Genomic DNA, 22055 nt, shown 5'->3' with positions numbered 1-22055 from the left:
GATTATTCAAACAGTTTGAATCTGATAAAAGTCCCTGCTTTTATTATGTTGAGGTCTCACTTCCTGTGACATGACAGAAAATGAAAGCGAAGGAACGCACACACACACACACACACACACACACACACACACACACACACACACACAGAAAAACACTGGGGGCGCTAATCCACTTAGACGTTAGTTGCCTCCCGCTAATAAACAGTACGAAGAAGAAGAACGAGTATTACGGGACGCTGTGATTGGGCTGTTGGCGATGTCGTCACTCATGCAGAGTTCTGATTGGCCACTGCAGTAGAACCGGCCCTAAGACGGCGCATGGGAAATCCTGTTCGAAAAAAGTGAGGGGAAAAAACGAACGAAATTTAAACCGATTTAGGTTTAACAGGTTAGTTAGCGGGTTAGTTAGCGGGTTGGTTAGCGGGTTAGTTAGCGGGTTGGTTAGCGGGTTAGTTAGCGGGTTGGTTAGCGGGTTAGTTAGCAGGTTAGTTAGCAGGTTAGTTAGCGGGTTGGTTAGCGGGTTAGTTAGCAGGTTGGTTAGCGGGTTAGTTAGCGGGTTGGTTAGCGGGTTAGTTAGCGGGTTAGTTAGCGGGTTGGTTAGCGGGTTAGTTAGCGGGTTAGTTAGCAGGTTAGTTAGCGGATTAGTGATTTTTACACCGGATTGATTTAACTTTCTTTTGCTACATCTGGTTAAAGTGAACTAATCCAGGTCAATGAATCAGTGTCACATGCTGACGAAGCTGGTGAAGATGGTTAGTATGTTTTTAACTATGTCGGTTATTGTGTTTGTTAACATGCTGGTTAGTATGTTTGTAAACATGTTGGTTAGTATGTTTGTTAACATTGTTTATTATGTTTGTTAACATGTTGGTTATATGTTGGTTAACATGTAGGTTATTGTGTTTGTTAACATGTTGGTTTGTTATTTGTGGTGTTATTTGGTTTCAGCAGGTTGTTGTTACTTCAGTGTGATGGACGTGGAGATCTTGGAGTTCGTGGTTCGTGTGGAGAACAATAAGACTCTGTTTGTCTGGAACATTCAGTCCCTTCTCACGGAGGCTCAGATCTATGTGAGTCCACACACCTATCTGACTTTTGACCTCACAGTCTCACAAGCAGAGGTTTAGTGTTGTGTGTGTGTTTGTGTGTTCAGGACAGATTATTTGGTATCTTCTCGTCTTTCGGTCCTCTCTACCTGTTGAAGGTGCGTCCTAACGCTCCCCTCCAACCCTCCGCTTTCTCGGCCATTGTCAAGTTTTTCTCGGCTTCTCATTCGTCGAAGGCTCAACGACAGACTGATGGACGCTTGCTGTTCCAGGACGTCCCACTCAAGGTCACTTGACTCTAAAGTTCTGTCCTACTAAAATGCAGTGTGTGATTGGTCGACAGAAAGCGATCAGTTATCAAACTAATCAAAAGTTGTTTGTGTTCAGGTGAGGTTGAGCTCCAAACACACCCCTCACTTCCTGTCTGAAAGCAGAAGACCTCTGAGTCACGCCCACTGCCTGGGACTGGCCAATCACTGCCTGGGATTCAATGGCTGGACTTATGACATCATCACAGTAAGAAGTACATTTTGTTCACACAGCCGTGTGTCAGGGTGAAGGCAGGTGACTTCCTGTGGTATCTCTCCTCAGTTGGAGGAGCTGAGCGATGAAGGAGAGGAGGATGGAGCAGGTGGTGAGGAGGGAGGAGTGAGGAGCCTGAGGTTTGGCTGCTTGCTGCAGCTCAACTTCCCCCATCACGGACACACAACCAGAGGAGCAGCTGTGGTCAACGACAGCTTCACCTGCACAGGTGACGACGCACAACGGGAACACACAACACCGTGAACCTCACATCAGCTGGACACAAGAAGGAAGATATCGAGATAGTGTTTCCTTTGGTTCATGAGATTTATTAGAAATATTAAGGTAGAACTGTCACAATAACACAATTGTTGTCCCAGAAATTATTGTGATAGCTGATATTATTGTAATCTTGAAACCATTTTAAATCACTGATGTAAGAATATTAGAGATTCACCCTTTTAATGAGCAATGTATTAACTTCATGAATATTTGTTTGACATTTGAATAAGAATTAAAAATAGCTACACAAATATAATTTTACCCTATCCTAAGCCCACAATATATGAATAAAACATATATATATAATAAACCAGATAACCAAAACAATACATAAAATGCACTCTCTGGCTCTTATAACAAATATAAGAAATATTAAACATTTGGCTCAGGATATGTTATTTAGGATTCTTTTGTATCTCGTTAGTATCCCAGCGTTTCCTCTAGGATTTGGTGTGTGTGTGTGTGTGTGTGTGTGTGTGTGTGTGTGTGTGTGTGTGTGTGTGTGTGTGTGTGTGTGTGTGTGTGTGTGTGTGTGTGTGTGTGTGTGTGTGTGTGTGTGTGTGTGTGTGTGTGTGTGTGTGTGTGTGTGAGAGAGATATATAACATCCAGATGTTGTCTCTTTGTTCAGGCCCAGATGTTTTGCTACTCAAACGCTGTAAACTCCAGAAGTTGGTCAGAGACAAAGCTCTGGTTCAGGCATTCAACACAGTCCTGCTCATTCTACTGGGTATTACTGTTACTATTAATGTTACTAATAACGAAATATATTTTTACTGTTCAAATGTGACAGTTATGAATTGATGTGTATTGATGATCAGTGTGCGTTTGTGTGTAGAAAATGGCAAAGTGATGGTGGAGGTGAAACAGACGTCGGATCAGATTTTACCTGAGAACATCGAAGGAGTCATTCATGTCAGTGAAACATACATGATATATGTCTATAATATAACACCAACACATCAAAATGAATATATATATACAATCTCTCTCTATATATATGGATTATAATATTATAGACTAGACAAACATTTTCATGTAGCACAGACATTTACAACCAGAGCAAATGTAATTTTGTTTTTCAGGTGAATGAGTTTGATCTCGATGAAGATGAGGGTGAAGATGAAGAATGGGATCTGACTGTATCTTAGACTCCCAGAGGATTCTGGGTAGTGGTGCATTATGGGAAACATTACAGCATCTAATAAAGATTTAATTAATTCAATAAATCAATGTTGTCACTGTAAATCATAAAAACACGAGATAGTGAAAAGTTGAGTACGGATGACACGCAAACATGTAAACCAGGACCTGCTGCCCCCTGTGGTAATTAAAGGAACTGCACTCTTCATTCTCCTCACTTCCTAAACCGACTTCACGTTAGTGTATTAACTTTGAGAATCGCTTGTTTAACGCAGCTACAAAACTAAGCTAGTTTAACAACAGTGTGATTCCCTGACTGACCACGGACTGGTTGGGGCGCTGTTTTACAACTCTGGATTATTTCACTCAAGTTACATGAAACTGATTAAATGTTCGCAGACAGATACACACAGAGATACACACACAGCGACACACATACACAAGTAAAGACGTGAACTGTGAAACTCACACAACACAACAATTACCATAAAACTTCCAAACAAAACATTTCACTGTAAATCTGAAGAAACTCATCAAAGTTTGTTATTGAAAAACTGATCGATCAGAAGCAGGTTGACATAAATTAACCAGGCAGTAAGTTAACCAGGCAGTAAGTTAACCAGGCAGTAATTGAGCCAGGCAGTAAGTTAACCAGGCAGTGTGTTAGCCAGGCAGTAAGTGAGCCAGGCAGTAAGTTAACCAGGCAGTAATTGAGCCAGGCAGTAAGTTAAACAGGCAGTAATTGAGCCAGGCAGTAAGTTAACCAGGCAGTGTGTTAGCCAGGCAGTAAGTGAGCCAGGCAGTAAGTTAACCAGGCAATAATTGAGCCAGGCAGTAAGTTAGCCAGGCAGTAAGTTAACCAGGCAGTAATTGAGCCAGGCAGTAAGTTAACCAGGCAGTGTGTTAGCCAGGCAGTAAGTGAGCCAGGCAGTAAGTTAACCAGGCAGTAATTGAGCCAGGCAGTAAGTTAACCAGGCAGTAAGTTAACCGGCCAGTTTGTTAACCAGGCAGTAAGTTAACCAGGCAGTAAGTTAACCAGGCAGTTAGTTAACCAGCCAGTTTGTTAACCAGGCAGTAAGTTAACCAGGCAGTAATTGAGCCAGGCAGTAAGTTAACCAGGCAGTAAGTTAGCCAGGCAGTAAGTGAGCCAGGCAGTAAGTTAGCTAGGCAGTAAGTTAAATAGGGAGTAAGTTAACCAGTCAGTAAGTTAACCAGTCAATAAGTTAACCAGGCAGTAAGTTAGCCAGGCAGTAAGTTAACCAGGCAGTAAGTGAGCCAGGCAGTAAGTTAACCAGGCAGTTTCTTAGCCAGGCAGTAAGTTAGCTAGGCAGTAAGTTAAATAGGGAGTAAGTTAACCAGTCAGTTAGTTAACCAGGCAGTAAGTTAGCCAGTCAGTAAGTTAGCCAGTCAGTAAGTTAGCCATTCAGTAAGTTAACCAGGCAGAAAGTGAGCCAGGCAGTAAGTTAACCAGTCAGTAAGTTAGCCAGTCAGTAAGTTAACCAGGCAGTAAGTTAACCAGTCAGTAAGTTAGCTAGGCAATAAGTTAGCTAGGCAGTAAGTTAACCAGTCAGTAAGTTAACCAGGCAGCTAGTTAACCAGGCAGTAAGTTAGCCAGGCGGTAAGTTAAACAGTCAGTAAGTTAACCAGTCAGTAAGTTAACCAGGCAGTAAGTTAACCAGTCAGTAAGGAAACCAGTCAGTATGTAAAGTAGTCAGTAAGCAGGCGGTCTGCAGCTGGTCCTTACTACAGGGCTCTCTTCCAGCATGGTGCCCAGACTCAGAGCTCCTCGCTCAGGCTCTCGGACTCCGACTCCTTCACGTGAGCCGTCTGCGACTTTGCCTCGTACAGCTCTCTGGTGCTGGCCTTCCTGAAGAACCCACACTGGACAGCAGGGGGGGACACAACAGCACTTTACCAACATGCTGTGATAACAAATTCATCATTTTATGGATACAAGAATTCTGAGAATAAAAATCACGTCACAAAATTACATCAAGTATTTTGTGAGTACTCCTTGTTTGGGCTGTAGTGGATCCTACAACTAAAACCAGGCAGAGCTCTTTAGTTTACCTTCAAGAGCACCAGGCAGATCAGAGCCAGCAGTAAGATTCCAGCCACCATGGACACCCCGATGATAAACCAGGGAGCGCTGGAGTCCACCTGTTGCCCCAGGTCTGGGTAAATGTGTACCTCAATCTGCAGAGGAAGATGTGACAAAAGAAACTAAAAACATGGACAAATGGATTTTTTCCCCCCTTTTTGTGCAACCCATAGGAGGCGCTACCAGCACTATTCTGTTACCTCAGTGCTGGGAGACCCGATGTTGATGGTGTGTTTGTTACTCCGCAGCTTCAGGGTTGCCCGACCTCGAACCAACACACTCCTGGCATCGCTGTAATCCTAAAATAAATAAACTCATTATGGAGATTTGATTTCACTGTTCATTTCTGTCAATGATAGATTTTACTCAGAATTCAAAATAAATTTAAACAAAATGAAATAGATATATAACAGATTTTTATACAGTCACTTAGTGTGTTTATATGCAGTGTGAACTTTACCTCGATCATGGTTGAGTTCCAGATTCTTGCTCTCACGCTCAGGGTTGCAGAGTTTTTCATGTTGATTAACGGACAAACAAACGTCACACATTTGGCTCCATGAACACAGTCCTGTCAACACACAGACACACACATATATTTATATATAAATATATATTTCTTTATATAAACTGAGCTCAAAACCATTTTATTTATAGCGGATGAATTATTTTTGTCTAAAATAATTTGAACAGATTTACACAACCAGGTGAATTTGTTTTTGCTCAACTCTGCAGCGCCCCTATGGATTTAACTGCAGTACTGCATGGTGAGTTAAAATGATTAGTACCAGAGTGTACGACTTTCTCTTCTGTTGATGCAGGAGGAGGATGGGTTGAGTTTTATCACTTCTCTTTTTCTCTTCCTCTAGACTCCTCCCCCTGTTCTCCTCCACACCGCTCCCCTTCCTCTTCTCCATTGGCAGCTGAACAAACAGGAAGAACAATCAACGCTTAAAGGGGACATATTATGCCCATTTTACCACAGTTGATATGGTTCCTTGGGGTCTTAATGAAATGACTGTAACATATTGTGGTCAAAATACCACAAGGATCATTTAAACAGCACCTTGTTACACTGTCTAAAACAGCCCTCCTCAGATTTTCATGATATGTCCCCTTTAAGTGTTTCACAACGTTTTGCATAATCCCTTCCCTGGTGTTTATATTTTGATATTCAATGTTGTTTGCTCTTTGCACACACACACCAGAGCAAAGTCCTTGAATGTGTAAACCTGCTTGGAAATAAACCAATTCTGAACAATTATTTCCTGAAAAGTTGAAGTTTGTAAAGAATCAACTTTATCTGAAGCTTCTCCAATGTCAGGCTGCTGTTGTCATGGTTACCACAAGGTTGAGAGGGTTGATGATGTCATCGGGCGGATTGCAGCGAGGCTCGGATGTGCCGTGCACTCGGATCTCTGTGAGGTACAACAGCCACTTCCCATTGGACAGAAGACTCGGCCAATTAAACTCCACCTCCAGGTTGCCGTGGTTACCCAGTGGCTTCCCGTTGACATGCACCTATGAGAGAAGGTCACAGGTCACGCCCTCGTTTTGAAGCGTTATTAACGCGTTGGGTCTTATATGAACCTTGAAGGTGAAGAGCAGCAAACTGCCGACGTCCTCTGTCTTCTTTGAGGCCGATTCACCGATCACATGACCACTGAAGGAGGCGGGGCCTGGTGAACTGATTCTGTCAGGATAAAATCAGCAAATCAGGTCAAAGGGCAGAGGTTAAAGTTCATGTTGTGACATTTAAACTAAAAACTTTCACTTTGATTAATAGAATCTCTAACCTGATTGATTTAAATTGATTGAACTTACAGTGTAAGGGACGTCTGCAGTGAATATTCCACCCACATGGAGACAGAGACAGGAGACAGATGTTGTTCACTGAGACTGAAGAGACAGACATACAACATCTGTTCATACAGGTGTGCGTCTGTGCATCTCTGTGTGTCTGTGTGTGTCTGTGTGTGTGTATGTTACGTTGACAGCTGCAGCAAAGTCTGAATTTCTCTTGTTTCCAAACTGATGTCAGATGTTTGAAATATGATGAACAACTGAACCTGAACCAGACAGAGATCAAGTATTAGTACACACAGTACACACAGTACAGACAAATATTACAGACAGTAATTAAGTACTACACAAAGTACAAATACTGCTACAGAAAGAACTACACACAGTACTACAAACTGCACTGGAGACAGTACTACACAAAGTACAACAGACAGTGTTACAGATATTACTTCACACACTGCAGACAGCATCATAGACAGTAGTGACAGTACTGCAGACAGTATTACAGATAGTATGAACAGTACAGACAATACGTCAGACAGTACAGACATTAAAAGTAAAATAGACAATACTACAGACAGTGGTACTAGTAGGAGCAGTAATACTACACTGTCAGGATTAGTAGAACATTGTTTACCTTGTGGTTGCTCTTGAACGGGTTCCCCAGCTCACACTGAAGAACCGTGTGCTGGACCGAACATTCTGCTGCTGTGATGTCACCCTGAAACACAAACAGCTTCCAGGTCAACAAGGAGCCTAACCCTAACCCTAACCCTGAAACACAAACAGCTTCCAGGTCAACAAGGAGTCTAACCCTAACCCTGAAACACAAACAGCTTCCAGGTCAACAAGGAGCCTAACCCTAACCCTAACCCTGAAACACAAACAGCTTCCAGGTCAACAAGGAGCCTAACCCTAACCCTGAAACACAAACAGCTTCCAGGTCAACAAGGAGTCTAACCCTAACCCTAACCCACTTGTGATCTGCTTGACTTGACTAATGTGTGACTTTTATCCACAGGAGCACGTAACATCAGATTGTGGGCGGGGTCTGTGTGGGGACAACTACCCCCCCCCCCCCAAAAAAAAATGGATGACAATAACTTTTACCGTCACTGCCTTTGTTCGAACTCCGGAGTATGTGAGTGATGGTGGGATGCTGATGTTCAAAATGGCGTTGTGAGCGTCCTCTGCTTGTCTGCCCACGGACGGTGTGTTGCTGACATTAACCTCCAAAAACAATCTGTTAATGCCGGAGTTGTAGTTCAACACTTGTTTGTTCTTCTTCCTGAAAACACACAGTCAGATGACAGCTGTCAATCATCTGACAGGGCAGCACCTGTCTGATCCCTGGTGGACAGACACAGTCCAGTTTAGTCTTTCTGCTCATGTCGTGTAAAACCAGTGTTAAGTTCTCAGGTTGAGTCTGAGCGAGATCTGGAGACATGATCCCCCGGTTCACATGTCCTCAGCCAGAGGACGAAGGTTCTCTTACATGCTGAGGGGTTCCTGGTTCTCGTCTGTGAACTGGGCTGTCATCTGCAAGTTACTATGGCAACGGTTATCAGAACCACAGGCCTTCTGGATATGAATCTGAAACAGAAGAAATTCAACAGTCAGTCAACACTACACAGGTTCTAATTTGAGCAGTTCCCAGAACCGTAGTGGGTTCTGAAGCAGATTATCTATTTATTTTAAGGTACCTGGTTAAGACCTGCATTAAGTGGCTTCTGATTCTGTTACGGAGATTGATGTATGGGGACTGTACTTGGTTTTTCATTTGTGATCTGGAGCTGGTTCTGACATAAGTTCTGATCAGTTTGGTCGTTGACCTGGAAGTGTTTTAACCTCAGAATGATTTTAATGGACTCTTGTGTCTTGACCTTGATCTTGATGGGTTCTGTTAAGTTTTGTGTGGCATTCTGATAGTGATCGGGTTCGGATGTGTTCTGACAGGGGTGTGAAAGGTTCTGACCTGGGTTCGGATGGGTTGTGGGGTGTGGCTCAGCACTGGGAGGAGCTTCAGATCCTGAAAGACACTTGTTTTCTTGGGACGCTTCTCGTGCAGAGATACGTTCAGTGAGAAGACCAGAGGTTGTAATTTGTCTCGAATTGGACTCTGAAGTACAAACACACAACAGAACATCAGAAAACCTGTTTGTTCCAGATCAGGTGCATGTGAAGGATTCTCTTTCTGCAGGTTTCATGCCTCTGAAGCTTGATGGAAACTAGATGAAACCTTTGATTTGGAGAATGAGCAGCAGTGAACTTTAGAGAAAAATAAGCGAACGATGTTCACAAATTCTTCAACGTTGGACAACAGAGGTGACAACTTCAAACAAGCTGATATAGGAACCACGTGAAGAAACTTATGAACTTGAGTCAGTTTGCAGCAGATCCTTGAAAGAAACTTTAATTTCCTGCTGCAGAAAGTTTCCTGTTTTAATGTGAATTCGGGTAGAGAAACAGGAAGTTACCTCATCGGAGACTGACTAAAGCTGAGTAGAAGCAAGTTTTAAATCTTATCGCACACAGCAGAACGTCCTTTAATCAAACTCGTGTTTACAACAGGAGTCGAGACACAAACATTTTCAAGAGACAATTTCTTTGTATGATTAGAGCTAATAGTTGTGGTAGCTTTAGCATTGAGTTCACTCATCTGTTAAAGTTTTGAGGTGGAAAACACGAATCAAACTAAATGATTTTACGATTTCTTATTTTAATAAATTGAAATAGATTTTAAGCATTTTCCTTCAGATCAAAAGATTATATATATACGCTGAGGCTAACAATTTATCTTCTCAATGATCCCTTCCAAAGTTTAATGGGTTCTTCCTCCACATCTGGTAAATCTCCTTCCTGTCCCCCATAGGATCAACTCTTTAGAAAATCACGGGTCTTTCCTCTAGCGCCACCCTCAGGACAGATGTGGTCCGAGCTGTGTGCAACTCACCAGCAGCCCGACACGCAGGAAGTGACATCGTGACGTTGGCATCGTCAGGTGACCAGAGTACGTGCTCTGCCTGTTGTCGTGGAAACGGAGGCGAGGCTTCAGGCTGGTGACATCAGCGACCACAACGAAGTGAACGGCTGTGACAACAAACAACACAACATCTGTTGTGAAGAAATGCCACTTTCCCATTTTTCATTCCAGCTTCAGACACAAGGGGGCAAAAATAAACAGAAACTGTGTAACAACAAAGGAACATGAAAGAACACAATCACCTGTGATGTTCATGAAGTGTGTGACATGTATATATGGGGGGTTAGGATTATACATAGGGTATATATATAACCTATTAGTGGTGATTAATTACCATTTCTAAATGCATGAAAAATACCCGTTTTCTCTGTATATAGTTGTGGGAAAAGAGACATAAATTACTGATGGTGGATACATTTAACATTTGTTTTTTTATTGCTGACAAGTTCAAATGATAGACTTATTAAGATTGAAAAATAAAATAAAATAAAAATAAAACATACCACAGCATAATTAAATGTGGCTGACTCTTTGCCTTGCCTCTGAGCAAACATAGGAAGATGTTTCTTAGGCTTCTTAGGCTTTGCCCTTTTCATAGCCAATAAAAGATGGTTGAATAAAACTTTTTTCTTTGCTTTTTTTAAATCAACAAACAACCAAACCTTTACACAATTAAATGTGATTGTGAGATCTGAACCTGCGCCCATCTGCAGAAGCGGTGTCGAGCCAGTTCACACTTAAAAAGAACTAGTTCCCAGTTCAGTTCATGCAGATGAACTGGTTCAGGTTCCCAGTTCATGTTTTATCTGGAGGATTCAGGTGACGTCCGGTCGTGGGTCTGGTTCTGAACCGATGGAGTCGGATCAGGTCTCGTTTTAACACTGAGTCCTGAGTGTGAGGGTCTCGTGTCCAACATGTGGACGAGTCCTTTTCATGATGTTTCAACGATTCTGATAAACTGAGGAATCAAACCAGCACCCAGTGACTTCCTGATCAGGTCCTGAGAACCAGTGATGAGTGTGTGTTAGTTCCAGTGAGAGCAGAGGGGAGGAGGACACAGAAACTCCAGCTCGGTACAAACCAGCTGCAGCTTCTGATCTGATCCCAGAGCAGCTGAGACCAGAGGAACTCAGTGTTTCACTTTACAGAGTCACTGAGCGGCTGCAGTGTGTGTGTTTGTGTGTGTGGATGGATGAATGGATGGGGTCACACACAGATGTCAGAACAACCATCACATGAGGACTCACTGATGTTGTCTCTGTCATTCCTCTCTCCAGTGCTGAAGATGTAGGAGAAACACAACTCAACCTGAATGCTGACACACACACACACACACACACACACATACACACACACACACACACACAAACGAGTCAGTCTTTTAGCCTGTTAGCTTGTTAGCCTGTTAGCAGGTGTCAACTGAATCTCACCAGAAGTCGCAGATTTCGGGGTTGACGATGTCCGGAGAAACTCGGAGCGTTTGATTGAGGTGGAGGACGGGACGAGTTCTAACAAATCAACTGATTCATTAAACAATCAACTAAAAACATGAGTCATCAAATCATTAGATTTAGACTAACCAGCACATATACAGTAATATGCAGTGTGGTAGTCACCTGAGCAGAGCGACAGTGTCGTCCAGAGAACCAACCACCAGGTCTGGATATTTGTTCCCATCAACATCTACACCAGCAGACAGAGAGAACCCGAATGTCCTGAACCGAGGAGCGACACTGCTGCCCCTGATCACCTGCGGGCGGCGGGGGGGGGGGGGGGTATTAAACCTTATCTTTCTTGTTTGACAATATTTCTGATTTGTGAGTACACTTCTGAATTACGAGGTCTCATCTGAATTTTGTTTGGTCTTCACACCTTCAGACATTTGTTCCAAAGTTCTAAGTTTGAATGTTGACAACAAACCAGTGTCCCTGTGTATGTGAGAGAGAGAGAGAGAGAGAGGGGGAGAGTGAGAGAGTGAGAGAGAGTGTGAGAGAGAGAGAGAGAGAGTGAGAGAGAGAGAGTGAGAGAGTGTGAGAGAGATAGTGAGAGAGAGAGAGAGAGAGTGAGAGAGAGAGAGAGTGTGAGAGGTGAGAGAGAGAGAGTGAGCGAGTGAGAGAGTGAGAGAGTGTGAGAGAGAGAGTGTGAGAGAGAGAGCGAAAGAGAGAGTGAGAGAGAGAGAGTGAGAGAGTGTGAGACAGATAGTGAGAGAGAGAGAGAGAGTGAGAGAGAGAGAGAGTGTGAGAGAGTGACAGAGAGAGAGAGAGAGAGTGTGTGAGAGAGAGAGTGAAAGAGAGAGTGAGAGAGTGAGAGAGAGAGTGAGAGAGAGAGAGAGAATGAAAGAGAGAGCAAGAGCGAGAGAGTGAGAGAGAGAGAGAGAGCAAGAGAGAGAGAGAGAGTGAGAGTGAGAGAGAGAAAGAGAGAGAGAGAGAGTGGGAGAGACCTGGCTCGGTTCTGTAGAAACCCCCTCACTACCCCCGGTCCAGATCATCACACTTCCTGTTTCAGAGAACGGAGCTCCAACGGCAAAATCTGAAACACAACCTCTCCGTGATTAATAAACAGGAACATCACCTATTGTCAGTGTAACATCGAGTCCTCACCCTGGAAGCCATCTTGGTTCAAGTCTCCCGCAGCAGCAACAGTCATACCGAACGCAGATTGGGCCGGTCCTCTCAGCACCAGAGTGGCTCCAGAGTCAAACCCTCCTCCTGAGTTCATGTAGACATATACTGCCCCGCCCGCCTCCTGCTGGCGATGGAAGTAAAATGGAGCGCCCACCAGCAGGTCGTTCCACCTGCTTGACAGGAAACCATAATCTATTCAGAGATTCATCAGAATCATCAGGGCGCTGCTTCTCCATGACAGAACCAGGTCAGGTTCAAGAATCCCATGTGTCGGATGAATTTAGACAAATCATAGTTTGTTGGTAGAATTTGTAGTTGATTGCTTTTTATTGTTAAAAATTTCTTGAAAGGTTAAAATGTTAAATTACAACAGAGTGTTTCCTCATGACACAGAAAATGAATCACAGCGAATCATGTGACTCTATATCCCATATATAATATATATTATACTATACATATACATATACATATACATATATACATATATATATATATATATATATGTATGTATATACTCGTAAATCATGGCTTACCCGTCGTTGTTGAGGTCGGTTGTTGCCACGGCGTTACCAAAGTAAGAGCCCGTCTGTTCACCGCGGAGTTTCTGCTGAACGACCAGTTCATTGTTCTGTTTCACCGCCAACAGCACTGAGCCACGAGCGTCCTCTTTACTGTCCTTAGGAGCTCCTGTCCATCAATACACAATCAACAGAGTGACAAAACAATAAATACACAATCAATACAGCGACAACTGTGGAAGAACTCAGTTAGGTTTATCACCTGTTACGATGGTAACATCATCTTCAGAGAGAAGACAACGAGCCTGAGCAACCGAGTAACCTGGAAACACACACACACAAAGACACACACAGACAAAATAAATAATGAAAACTTCCCATCGAGTCAGATTTTCAAAATAAAAGTAGCTGAATTGATATTTAAAGGGACAGTTCACCGATGTAAATGTTCCTGAGCTTCATGTTCGGGAAGAAACTTTGTTTAGAATCAAAGACGTCGACGGGATTCATCCAGGAGACGTGTACGTTACCTGCACACACACAGACACACACAGACAGACACACAGACACAGAGACGCACACAGACACACAGACATACACACAGAGAAACACAGAGACACGTTAAGACACAAAGACAGAGTCACACACACAGACACAGAGAGACAAATAGACATACACACACATACAGAGAGAAAGCAGAGTAGAACAGAATGGAATATAAAAGAATAGAACAGAACAGAATAGAATAGAATAGAATAGAACAGAATAGAATAGAATAGAATAGAATAGAAAAGAATAGAACAGAATAGAACAGAATAGAATAGAATAGAAAAGAATAGAACAGAATAGTATAGAATATAAAAGAATAGAACAGAATAGAATAGAATATAAAAGAATAGAACAGATTAGAATAGAATGGTACCTTGCCATTCGTAGCTTCCTGGTGACCCCACGATGACCTCGGTCTGAGTGATGGAAGCTGAAATCCCAGCATTACACATGACCTCAGCTCTGACATCACCAAGGTGACTGAACACACAAATACAATATCATGTGACAGGTTTGTCATTTGTTACCGTGTCATGTGACATGTGTCACCATATGACATGTGTCACCATGTGACTAGTGTCATGTGACCAACCTGCAGGGCTGGTCGGGCTTCTGCCAGTTCACGTCACTCTCATTGAACTGCAGGTCGTTTCCAAGGAGATAACATCGGCCAATCATCTGCCTGAATTCTAATGGCCCATAGAGTTTCACAAAGCGATGACCACATGCCTGCAGGGGGCGGGACCGGTTATCAGTCAGCCAGTTAGCTGCTTGGTCCATTAGTTGGTCAGTCCGTCAGTCAGTTAGTCAGTACGTTAGTAAGCCAGTAAGTCAGTTGGTTAGTTACTTAGCTAGTTAGTTACTTGGTCCATCAGTCAGTCAGTCAGTCAGTTAGTCAGTAAGTCAGTAAGTCAGTTGGTTAGCTACTTAGCTAGTTAGTTACTTGGTTACTTGGTCCATCAGTCAGTCAGTCAGTCAGTTAGTCAGTACGTTAGTAAGCCAGTAAGTCAGTTGGTTAGTTACTTAGCTAGTTAGTTACTTGGTTACTTGGTCCATCAGTCGGTCCGTCAGTCAGTTAGTTAGTAAGTTAGATGGTCAGTAAGTCAGTTGGTTAGTTACTTAGCTAGTTAGTTACTTGGTTACTTGGTCCATCAGTCAGTCAGTCAGTCAGTTAGTCAGTACGTTAGTAAGCCAGTAAGTCAGTTGGTTAGTTACTTAGCTAGTTAGTTACTTGGTTACTTGGTCCATCAGTCAGTCAGTCAGTCAGTTAGTCAGTACGTTAGTAAGCCAGTAAGTCAGTTGGTTAGTTACTTAGCTAGTTAGTTACTTGGTTACTTGGTCCATCAGTCAGTCAGTCAGTCAGTTAGTCAGTACGTTAGTAAGCCAGTAAGTCAGTTGGTTAGTTACTTAGCTAGTTAGTTACTTGGTTACTTGGTCCATCAGTCAGTCCGTCAGTCAGTTAGTAAGTTAGTAAGTTGTTTTGATCTTTTCTCTTCCTTTGAAGAGGGGTGCCCCGAGGTAGCTTTAATCAATTAAAGTTACTCTGTACTATTAATATTTTTATTTAAGTTAATATTGTTAATGACTCACCAGGACCCTCCCTCCAGGTCGGCCCTGACTGGCTACTGAGACACCAAGCCACATGTCTTCAATCAGGTCCTCAGATGGGTTCACATCTGTAACAGACGCAGGTGTCAGCCTTGATTGGCTGTTGCCACTGTAACAGTTGAGTATCGTTGCTATCATGAATAAGCACCTGATAATAAACACATACACATTTTCTCAAAGGCGGCAGTAGTTTGTTAATAAAATAAAAAACATTTTAATTGAAACAAATTCAAACTTTGAACATGTCTCACCAGGATGTATGAGCTTCATCCTGCTGCAGTCTAATTGGTCCATGGAGATCGGGCAGCTGTATACTCCTCCTGTCCGATGAGCCAGAACATCAGGGTCCGCCTTCTCTCTAGGAGCTCCAACCAATAGCCTGTCAGGATGAGACAGGTGAGAGAGTGAAGGTGGTTCCAAGTTCAGCTCCTTTGTTGTCGTTGCTGCTGGAATTAACGAGGAGACGTCTGAGTCTCAAGGACGTCCTGGACACACACAGACACACCCACAGAGATCACACACTCTGTGAGTGTGTGTTTGTGTAATTCTTTCATTCCCTGTCTCTGACCTCAGACCTGAGTGCTTTCTGAAAGTCCAAATCATCTCCATTCTTAACCACTTTTCCCTGACCTAGATGTAACAGGTCACAGGGTCAAGGAAAGCTGTGAGGAAGAATAACAGAAGAATAATCCAACTGCACTCGTTTCTGCTCCTTTCCTTTCATAAAGGAAGGTAGAGGAGATGAGTAGTGAAGCATTAAGCTTTCCTCATCCTTTAGAGAGTTATTGGAACGAAGCCCTGAACTCAGATCAGTTTCCTGCTGCACACACAACAGCTCAGGTGTGTTACCATGGTGATGAACTTCCTCCAAAAGGATTCCTCCATTTCACCAGCGTATTTCTGTTCGACCAATGACAGAGCAGCAGATGCGTGATGGGATGGGCTCTGAACCAATCAGAGGAGACATTGACCCCCTGGCCCTGGAACGCCCACAGGAAACTCCATTATCATTGTTACCACAGAGATACAGCTCAGTGACCATTGGGTGACCCCAGAGAGAGAGAGAGAGAGACAGACAGACAGACAGACAGACAGACTGAGAGAGAGAGAGAGACAAACAGACTGAGAGAGAGAGACAGACAGACAGACAGACAGACAGACAGACAGACAGACAGACAGACAGACTGAGAGAGAGAGAGAGACAAACAGACTGAGAGAGAGAGACAGACAGACAGACAGACAGACAGACAGACAGACAGACAGACAGACAGACAGACAGACAGACTGAGAGAGAGACAGACAAAGAGACAGACAGACAGACAGACTGAGAGAGAGAGAGAGACAAACAGACTGAGAGAGAGAGACAGACAGACAGACAGACAGACAGACAGACAGACAGACAGACAGACAGACAGACAGACTGAGAGAGAGAGAGAGACAAACAGACTGAGAGAGAGAGACAGACAGACAGACAGACAGACAGACAGACAGACAGACAGACAGACAGACAGACAGACTGAGAGAGAGACAGACAAAGAGACAGACAGACAGACAGACAGAGAGAGAGAGAGAGAGAGAGAGAGAGAGAGAGAGAGAGACAGACAGACAGACAGACAGACAGACAGACTGAGAGAGAGAGACAGACTGAGAGAGAGGGACAGAGAGACAGACAGACAGACAGACAGAGAGAGAGAGAGAAAGAAAGAATGAGAGAGAAACAGAATGAGAGACAGACAGTGAGAGACAGACAGAGAGAGAGGTGTGTCCTCACAGGTAGGTGTCTGTCCTCAGGTCCTGGTGCAGGGCGACAGACAGACCAAACAGACTCCCGTCTCCCCCCGTCTTCAGCAGCGGGGCTGACGTGTCGAGGTTAAAGGTCAAACCCACACTGATATAAACAGCCAGAAACGCACAATCCCCCAACGCCATGGAGACACACACCTGAGAGGACGACAACAGCATGATGTCACTGTCCGGAACCTTCAGTGGACTATGCTTTTAAGACTGTGTGATTCATTTTAGAAAAAAGTAAACAAAAAGTAAATGAAGTGTCACGAGTTCTCTCCTTTTACCTCCCTCAATCATTTTCCTAGAGAAGTAAACTTGTCCAGTCAGAAGCTGAAATGACGTTATGTTTTTTCACTTTGATGTCTTCACGTCTCGGAACATGTGAGACAAACTTTTTATAAATGTCCATCAGAAAAATTGAAATGTATGAGTCTGACCTGAAATAAAAACTCTGTTATCACTTTTCTATTGCGAGCATGACATAAGAACTTCCCGTTCTTTTCACTGATGTTATTGGCTGAGTGGTTCTTGTCATGGAGCTGTAGAAGGTGTGGGTCTGGATCTGGACCCAGTTCACTGATCTCAGGATGAACCCTCAGGGATCAACAGGATGGATTACAGAGGGAATTTGTCCGATAAATAGACACCGTTGTATTGATCAGCCTCGTTATGATCAGGAATATTGAAACTGTCTGAATCTGATTAATTCATTTGAATCAGTTTATCACACGTCAAGCTTTATGATGAAATAATAAATTGATTCTCAATTACATTAAAATATATATCAAATACAAATATGTGATAGCATAATGAATAAAAAATGTTAATTTAAAATTCATAAAAAATCATTAATTTGAGATTAGTTTAAGGAATTAATGATAAAATACCTAGAGGTGAAGAAGAGGAAGAAGATTTCAGACCTGTTTCTCTCCAATGGACCGATGCTGCTCGTTCTCTCAGAAAAATGAAGGTCGTCAGTTTGATTCCCTCTCTCGCTCTCTCTCTCTCTCTCTCTCTCTCTCACTCTTTCCTCTTCTTTAGTCATGCTCACTCTGCCTGAAATTAAATCATGTCTCTGTGTGTGTGTGTGTGTTTGTGTATGTGTGTGTGTGTGTGTGTGTGTGTGTGTGTATGTGGGCGGGTTTAAAAACAGACACACACATGCCATAAATGGATTTGAGCATGGGAGGGCACCTTGATTGTCTCTCTCTTTACACACCCTTCTGTTTGTGTGTATGAGAGAGAGAGAGAGAGAGACAAAGAGAGAGAGATAGACAGAGGGAGACAGAGAGAGAGACACAGAGAGAGAGACAGACAATCAGAGTGTCTACTTGCTTTATAAGGTCTGAACACACACAGCTTCCTGTCTTTGTGGAACATTCTCTTTTTCTCATTTTCAGAAATGATGTCTATTCAAATGTTTTTTATCAGTTTTGTTTGAATTAGTTATTTGATGATAAAAAAAGGCTCAGATGTCGTGATTGACAGCTGACACTGACTCAGGATTGGTTAAGAGTGTGTATGGGCGGGACATTGACACCATGATCACTACTGAACAGACTCTGACTGCAAATGACATCATCTCCATAAGATGGCAGCATTTGCATCTGAGGAAATATCGCTTCAGGAAGTGGAAACGTGTCATCAACTTTATTTAAACTGACAGGTGAAACCTCAACAAAACCAGCAGTGGCCCACCCAGGCCAGGTAATCAGTTGGTCCAACTTAATTGAATTTCTTCAATTGGTAAAACGCAATTCAATTAAGTTTAATCAAATCAAATAAACAGGTTAGACGAGCCCAATTGCTTTAAGTACGTTGTACTTAATAATCCGAGTTAATTCAAATCAGAAATTTGCATTTGTGCAACTTAGATTTAAAGCAATTCAACTTAAAATTTCAAAATTGTCCAACTCAATTATTAGCTTTTCCTAAAAATTAAATATTGCACCACAAATACCTGATATTTTGCTTTAAGAGAAAATCGTTTTAAGGTTACATTTGTGTGTAAATTTAGTTTGTGTAATACAATTAAAATACTTTCTAAACTACATAAATGTTCAGTTGTCTGGAATAAAAGAAATACTCAATTATGACTTTCTTTTAACTTTATTTAAGTGACTTAGTAAATGTCACAATATTTTGGTTTTAAACCAACACATGGATAAAAACAATCTGTTTCAATTGAACTTGATGATTTGCAACAACACTCCAGTCCAAGCGTATTTATCAGTCACCACATAAAAAAATGCAAACTGACAACTTTTCATTCAATGACTTGTCCCAACTCGCCTATAGCGATAAAAATAAATCTGTGGATTTTAAAAGAAAAGAACAACAAATAAACTTCTTTCAATAGCAAATGTGATTAAGTGCAAAATAAATTGTATGAAAATTGCAACACAGATTGATGTGCAGACAATATCTTATTAGAAAAGAGATTAAAGACACTGGTGGAACCTCATACAATAACCACTGCTTTAAGCTTTCACGCTCTCAGGATTTGAGCTAGCAACCAAACGTATAGATCCCGTCCTGAACTAGCCTGTTTTTCAGTCCAGCTGTTGAGCCACTGCTGTGTAACCGTCTTTAATCAAGGCAAAAATATTTACATATATATACATATATATGACATTCGTTATGGTCTAGAAGAGCAATTTGCCGTAAAGATTTTGGACCTTCGTGGACATCTTGTGCTGCTCAAGCTGCATGATTATTTTCTGAAGGACTTCAAATGTGTAATGCAGAGGTTTGGGGTAAGCTATGTTGATAGCATAAATATATCCTAGAAGGAGGGCACAAGGTGAGGCAGCTGAGGTCAGTCCACTTAGCACCTCCACGCCCTCGATGAGGATGCCAATGTCTTCAGGTGGCTCCTGACATCCTTGCCCCTCTTTGTGAATTACAACTACTGCCATTGTGAGCTGCTCCAGGTCCTTCTGAGCTCTTGAGTCCTACAGATGGGTACATGACACATAGTTATGTATGTCCCCTGTACTGCATTTTTGTGTTAAAACTTAAATCTTCTCCCAGGAATATGATGAGGGCTTTCAGGAGACACTCTCTCTGAAGATGAATATCCTCAGTCTAGGAAAAAATTATCTTGATTTTAATTTTCCAAATCTCTAAAAACAGAAACAGAACATTCACAAACCGTGGCGTAAGCGCTAATCCCTATCGCGCCGGCGCCTGGCTGTTCACACCGGACGCTGAAGTGACGCTGAACCGCCGGGCAGCGCTAATAATATCACCCGTTGATCCAGTAGTATTCAAGCATATACTTACTTGTTGCTCCAACATTAACTGCAACAGCGTCCATTTCTTTTTTTTGGTGTTGTCTTCATACAACATGTTCCGAGTAGCTATAAGAACAATGTGAGGGCAACGCTGTCATGCTGGTCAACATTGGTCTGCCCATTTTTATGTATCTATAAATGATACAGATAACCTGTGACACCCCCCTTAGCTACTAAGAAAAATCTGGATCTCCTCTGATGATACACATCTACCTGGTCCAAAGTCTGCATGATGCCAGCAATCTTCTGGCGCGTTACTCCTCCTTTGGAACGAATGATTCTGATCAGCTCACTGGAGTGCATATCTAACTGGGCCATGAATTTCTCCTCCAGGGGAACAGCCATGAGCCTCTGGAACTCTGCGTTGATCTTAAACAAATGACAATTGATATGGTATCCTTACACAAACGGACTGGTACACAACCTTAAGTTTTCCTAAGTAGCCACAGCAGCATGCATAAACAACCACAAAAATATAAATACACCAAAAAGTACAACAAATATGGAAACAACGGACTACCAATTAATACAAATGCTGAGAAACCTTGATCACTTCAGTTCCATAATTACCTCTCTTTGTTAGAATAATACAGGACATCTGTCCTTGAAATCCTTAAGGCTGGGCTCTTTGTTTACGACCTCTTGTCTTCTGTAGGCAGATGCGAGAGCCATTTTGTCTGCGATGACCCTTTCGTTATTCCTTATCCTGACATGCCTCTGAAGTTCAAGTGTCTCTTTTTCAAGGCTTTCCGGAGTCTGACCAATGAGGCTCGTTTTGGCCTCTTCACTTTTTTAGCCGGGACTGATCTGTAGTAGCTTTGGATCTCAGGGAATGTACTGACAGCTCTGGACGCCCCTGCAATTTCAATCAATCAATCAATCAATCAATCAAATGTTATTTGTATAGTCCATATTCACAGATCACAGTTTGTCTCACAGGGCTTTAACATGGTGAGACATCCTCTGTCCTTCACCCTCAACAAGAGTCAGGACAAACTACTAAAAACCTTTTAACAGGTACAAATACATAGAAACCTCAGAGACACATGTGAGGACCCGTCTCCCAGGACGGACACAAGTCAACAGAGGTCAAGTGAAGGAAACATCATCAGGATAAAAGTTGTTAGCAGCATTGATGAGGGTAGACATCTTGAAGGATAACTTCAATACTATATGTCCATCAGTCCAGCTGCATCATAGTCTGTGGTCAGCAGCCAGCACGATCATGATCCATCATCCAGATCAGATCCACTATAGTCCACAGTCATTGACCACTGTCACCAGTTAGGATCCATCATCAGCTGCCACCTCGGTCCTGGTCCACCACCATAATCTGATGCCAACGCGACACAGGATCCGTCATTACCACTACGATCAGCCGGCACGATATAGAATCCACCAAACTGGATCAAACTGGATCCACCACCACGACCTCTGATACACTATCCACAAATCCCAATCCATGGTGCGGCCACAGAGGCCCTGGATCTGTGGGAGATAAAGCAAAGGGACTTGGGGAAGAGGTCAAGTCAGAAACATGTACTGATGAGATATGAATTACTTTGATGTGATAGGGATGAAGAAGAGGAGGAGAAGCTGCAAAGAGAAGCTCCGTGGTTCATGTGTCATAATTCACTTTGCACCATCAGGTGTGTTTGTCTTGTAATCAATGAAACAATGATACAGGCTGAACTTGAGGCTACACTGAGGCTCAAGGTAAATCTGACTGGCTACTGGTTTGTATGGTAGTACGATGAAAACCATGTGACCCACTCAGTAGATCAGACATCAACA

At 42.7% G+C, this 22055-nt stretch overlaps 2 protein-coding genes across 4 annotated transcripts; one reads left to right on the top strand and one right to left on the bottom strand.

Annotated features, from left to right (window-relative positions):
• The first annotated feature begins 249 nt into the window (after window positions 1-249).
• rdm1 (RAD52 motif containing 1) lies at window positions 250-3168 on the top strand. 3 transcript variants are annotated; one of them, XM_062408968.1, is made up of 9 exons: window positions 250-341; window positions 697-752; window positions 949-1070; window positions 1154-1333; window positions 1434-1562; window positions 1638-1797; window positions 2480-2578; window positions 2687-2763; window positions 2934-3168. In XM_062408968.1, the coding sequence occupies exons 1-9, from the start codon at window positions 319-321 to the stop codon at window positions 2997-2999; spliced, it is 912 nt and encodes a 303-aa protein (XP_062264952.1). In that variant the 5' UTR covers window positions 250-318; the 3' UTR covers window positions 3000-3168. The 3 variants fall into 3 exon arrangements, with proteins under 3 accessions (XP_062264952.1, XP_062264954.1, XP_062264953.1); XM_062408970.1 differs by having other exon boundaries at window positions 260-460; window positions 629-752; XM_062408969.1 differs by having other exon boundaries at window positions 263-341; window positions 952-1070.
• LOC133971558 (integrin alpha-3-like) lies at window positions 2295-17106 on the bottom strand. Its single transcript, XM_062408967.1, has 27 exons — window positions 16949-17106; window positions 15429-15556; window positions 15160-15245; window positions 14162-14298; window positions 13943-14049; window positions 13458-13550; window positions 13283-13342; window positions 13036-13189; window positions 12479-12672; window positions 12319-12407; window positions 11495-11628; window positions 11309-11386; window positions 11126-11193; window positions 9849-9985; window positions 8871-9014; window positions 8391-8488; window positions 8015-8183; window positions 7533-7616; window positions 7082-7161; window positions 6917-6991; window positions 6683-6785; window positions 6437-6613; window positions 5881-6015; window positions 5553-5663; window positions 5293-5391; window positions 5062-5187; window positions 2295-4872 (listed from the first exon to the last, which is right to left on the bottom strand). The coding sequence occupies exons 1-27, from the start codon at window positions 17104-17106 to the stop codon at window positions 4768-4770; spliced, it is 3129 nt and encodes a 1042-aa protein (XP_062264951.1). The 3' UTR covers window positions 2295-4767.
• Window positions 17107-22055: the final 4949 nt, after the last annotated feature.

Source organism: Platichthys flesus, chromosome 16 (genome assembly GCF_949316205.1).
Source record: "Platichthys flesus chromosome 16, fPlaFle2.1, whole genome shotgun sequence".
Taxonomy (NCBI): domain Eukaryota; kingdom Metazoa; phylum Chordata; class Actinopteri; order Pleuronectiformes; family Pleuronectidae; genus Platichthys; species Platichthys flesus.
Note: the sequence above shows the minus strand (reverse complement) of the source record. Positions and strands in the feature narration are given on the sequence as shown.

Coding starts and splice junctions, on each gene's coding strand:
- LOC133971558 (XM_062408967.1), bottom strand. CDS start 17,106: ATGGCGTTGGGGGATTGTGCGTTTCTGGCTGTTTATATCAGTGTGGGT. Junction 13,343..13,457: donor GCTCAGGAACATTTACATCG/GTGAACTGTCCC, acceptor GTGTGTTTCCAG/GTTACTCGGTTGCTCAGGCT. Junction 12,673..13,035: donor ACCGACCTCAACAACGACGG/GTAAGCCATGAT, acceptor CCTGTCAAGCAG/GTGGAACGACCTGCTGGTGG.
- rdm1 (XM_062408968.1), top strand. CDS start 319: ATGGGAAATCCTGTTCGAAAAAA. Junction 342..696: donor GGAAATCCTGTTCGAAAAAA/GTGAGGGGAAAA, acceptor ATCTGGTTAAAG/TGAACTAATCCAGGTCAATG. Junction 1,334..1,433: donor TCCAGGACGTCCCACTCAAG/GTCACTTGACTC, acceptor GTTTGTGTTCAG/GTGAGGTTGAGCTCCAAACA.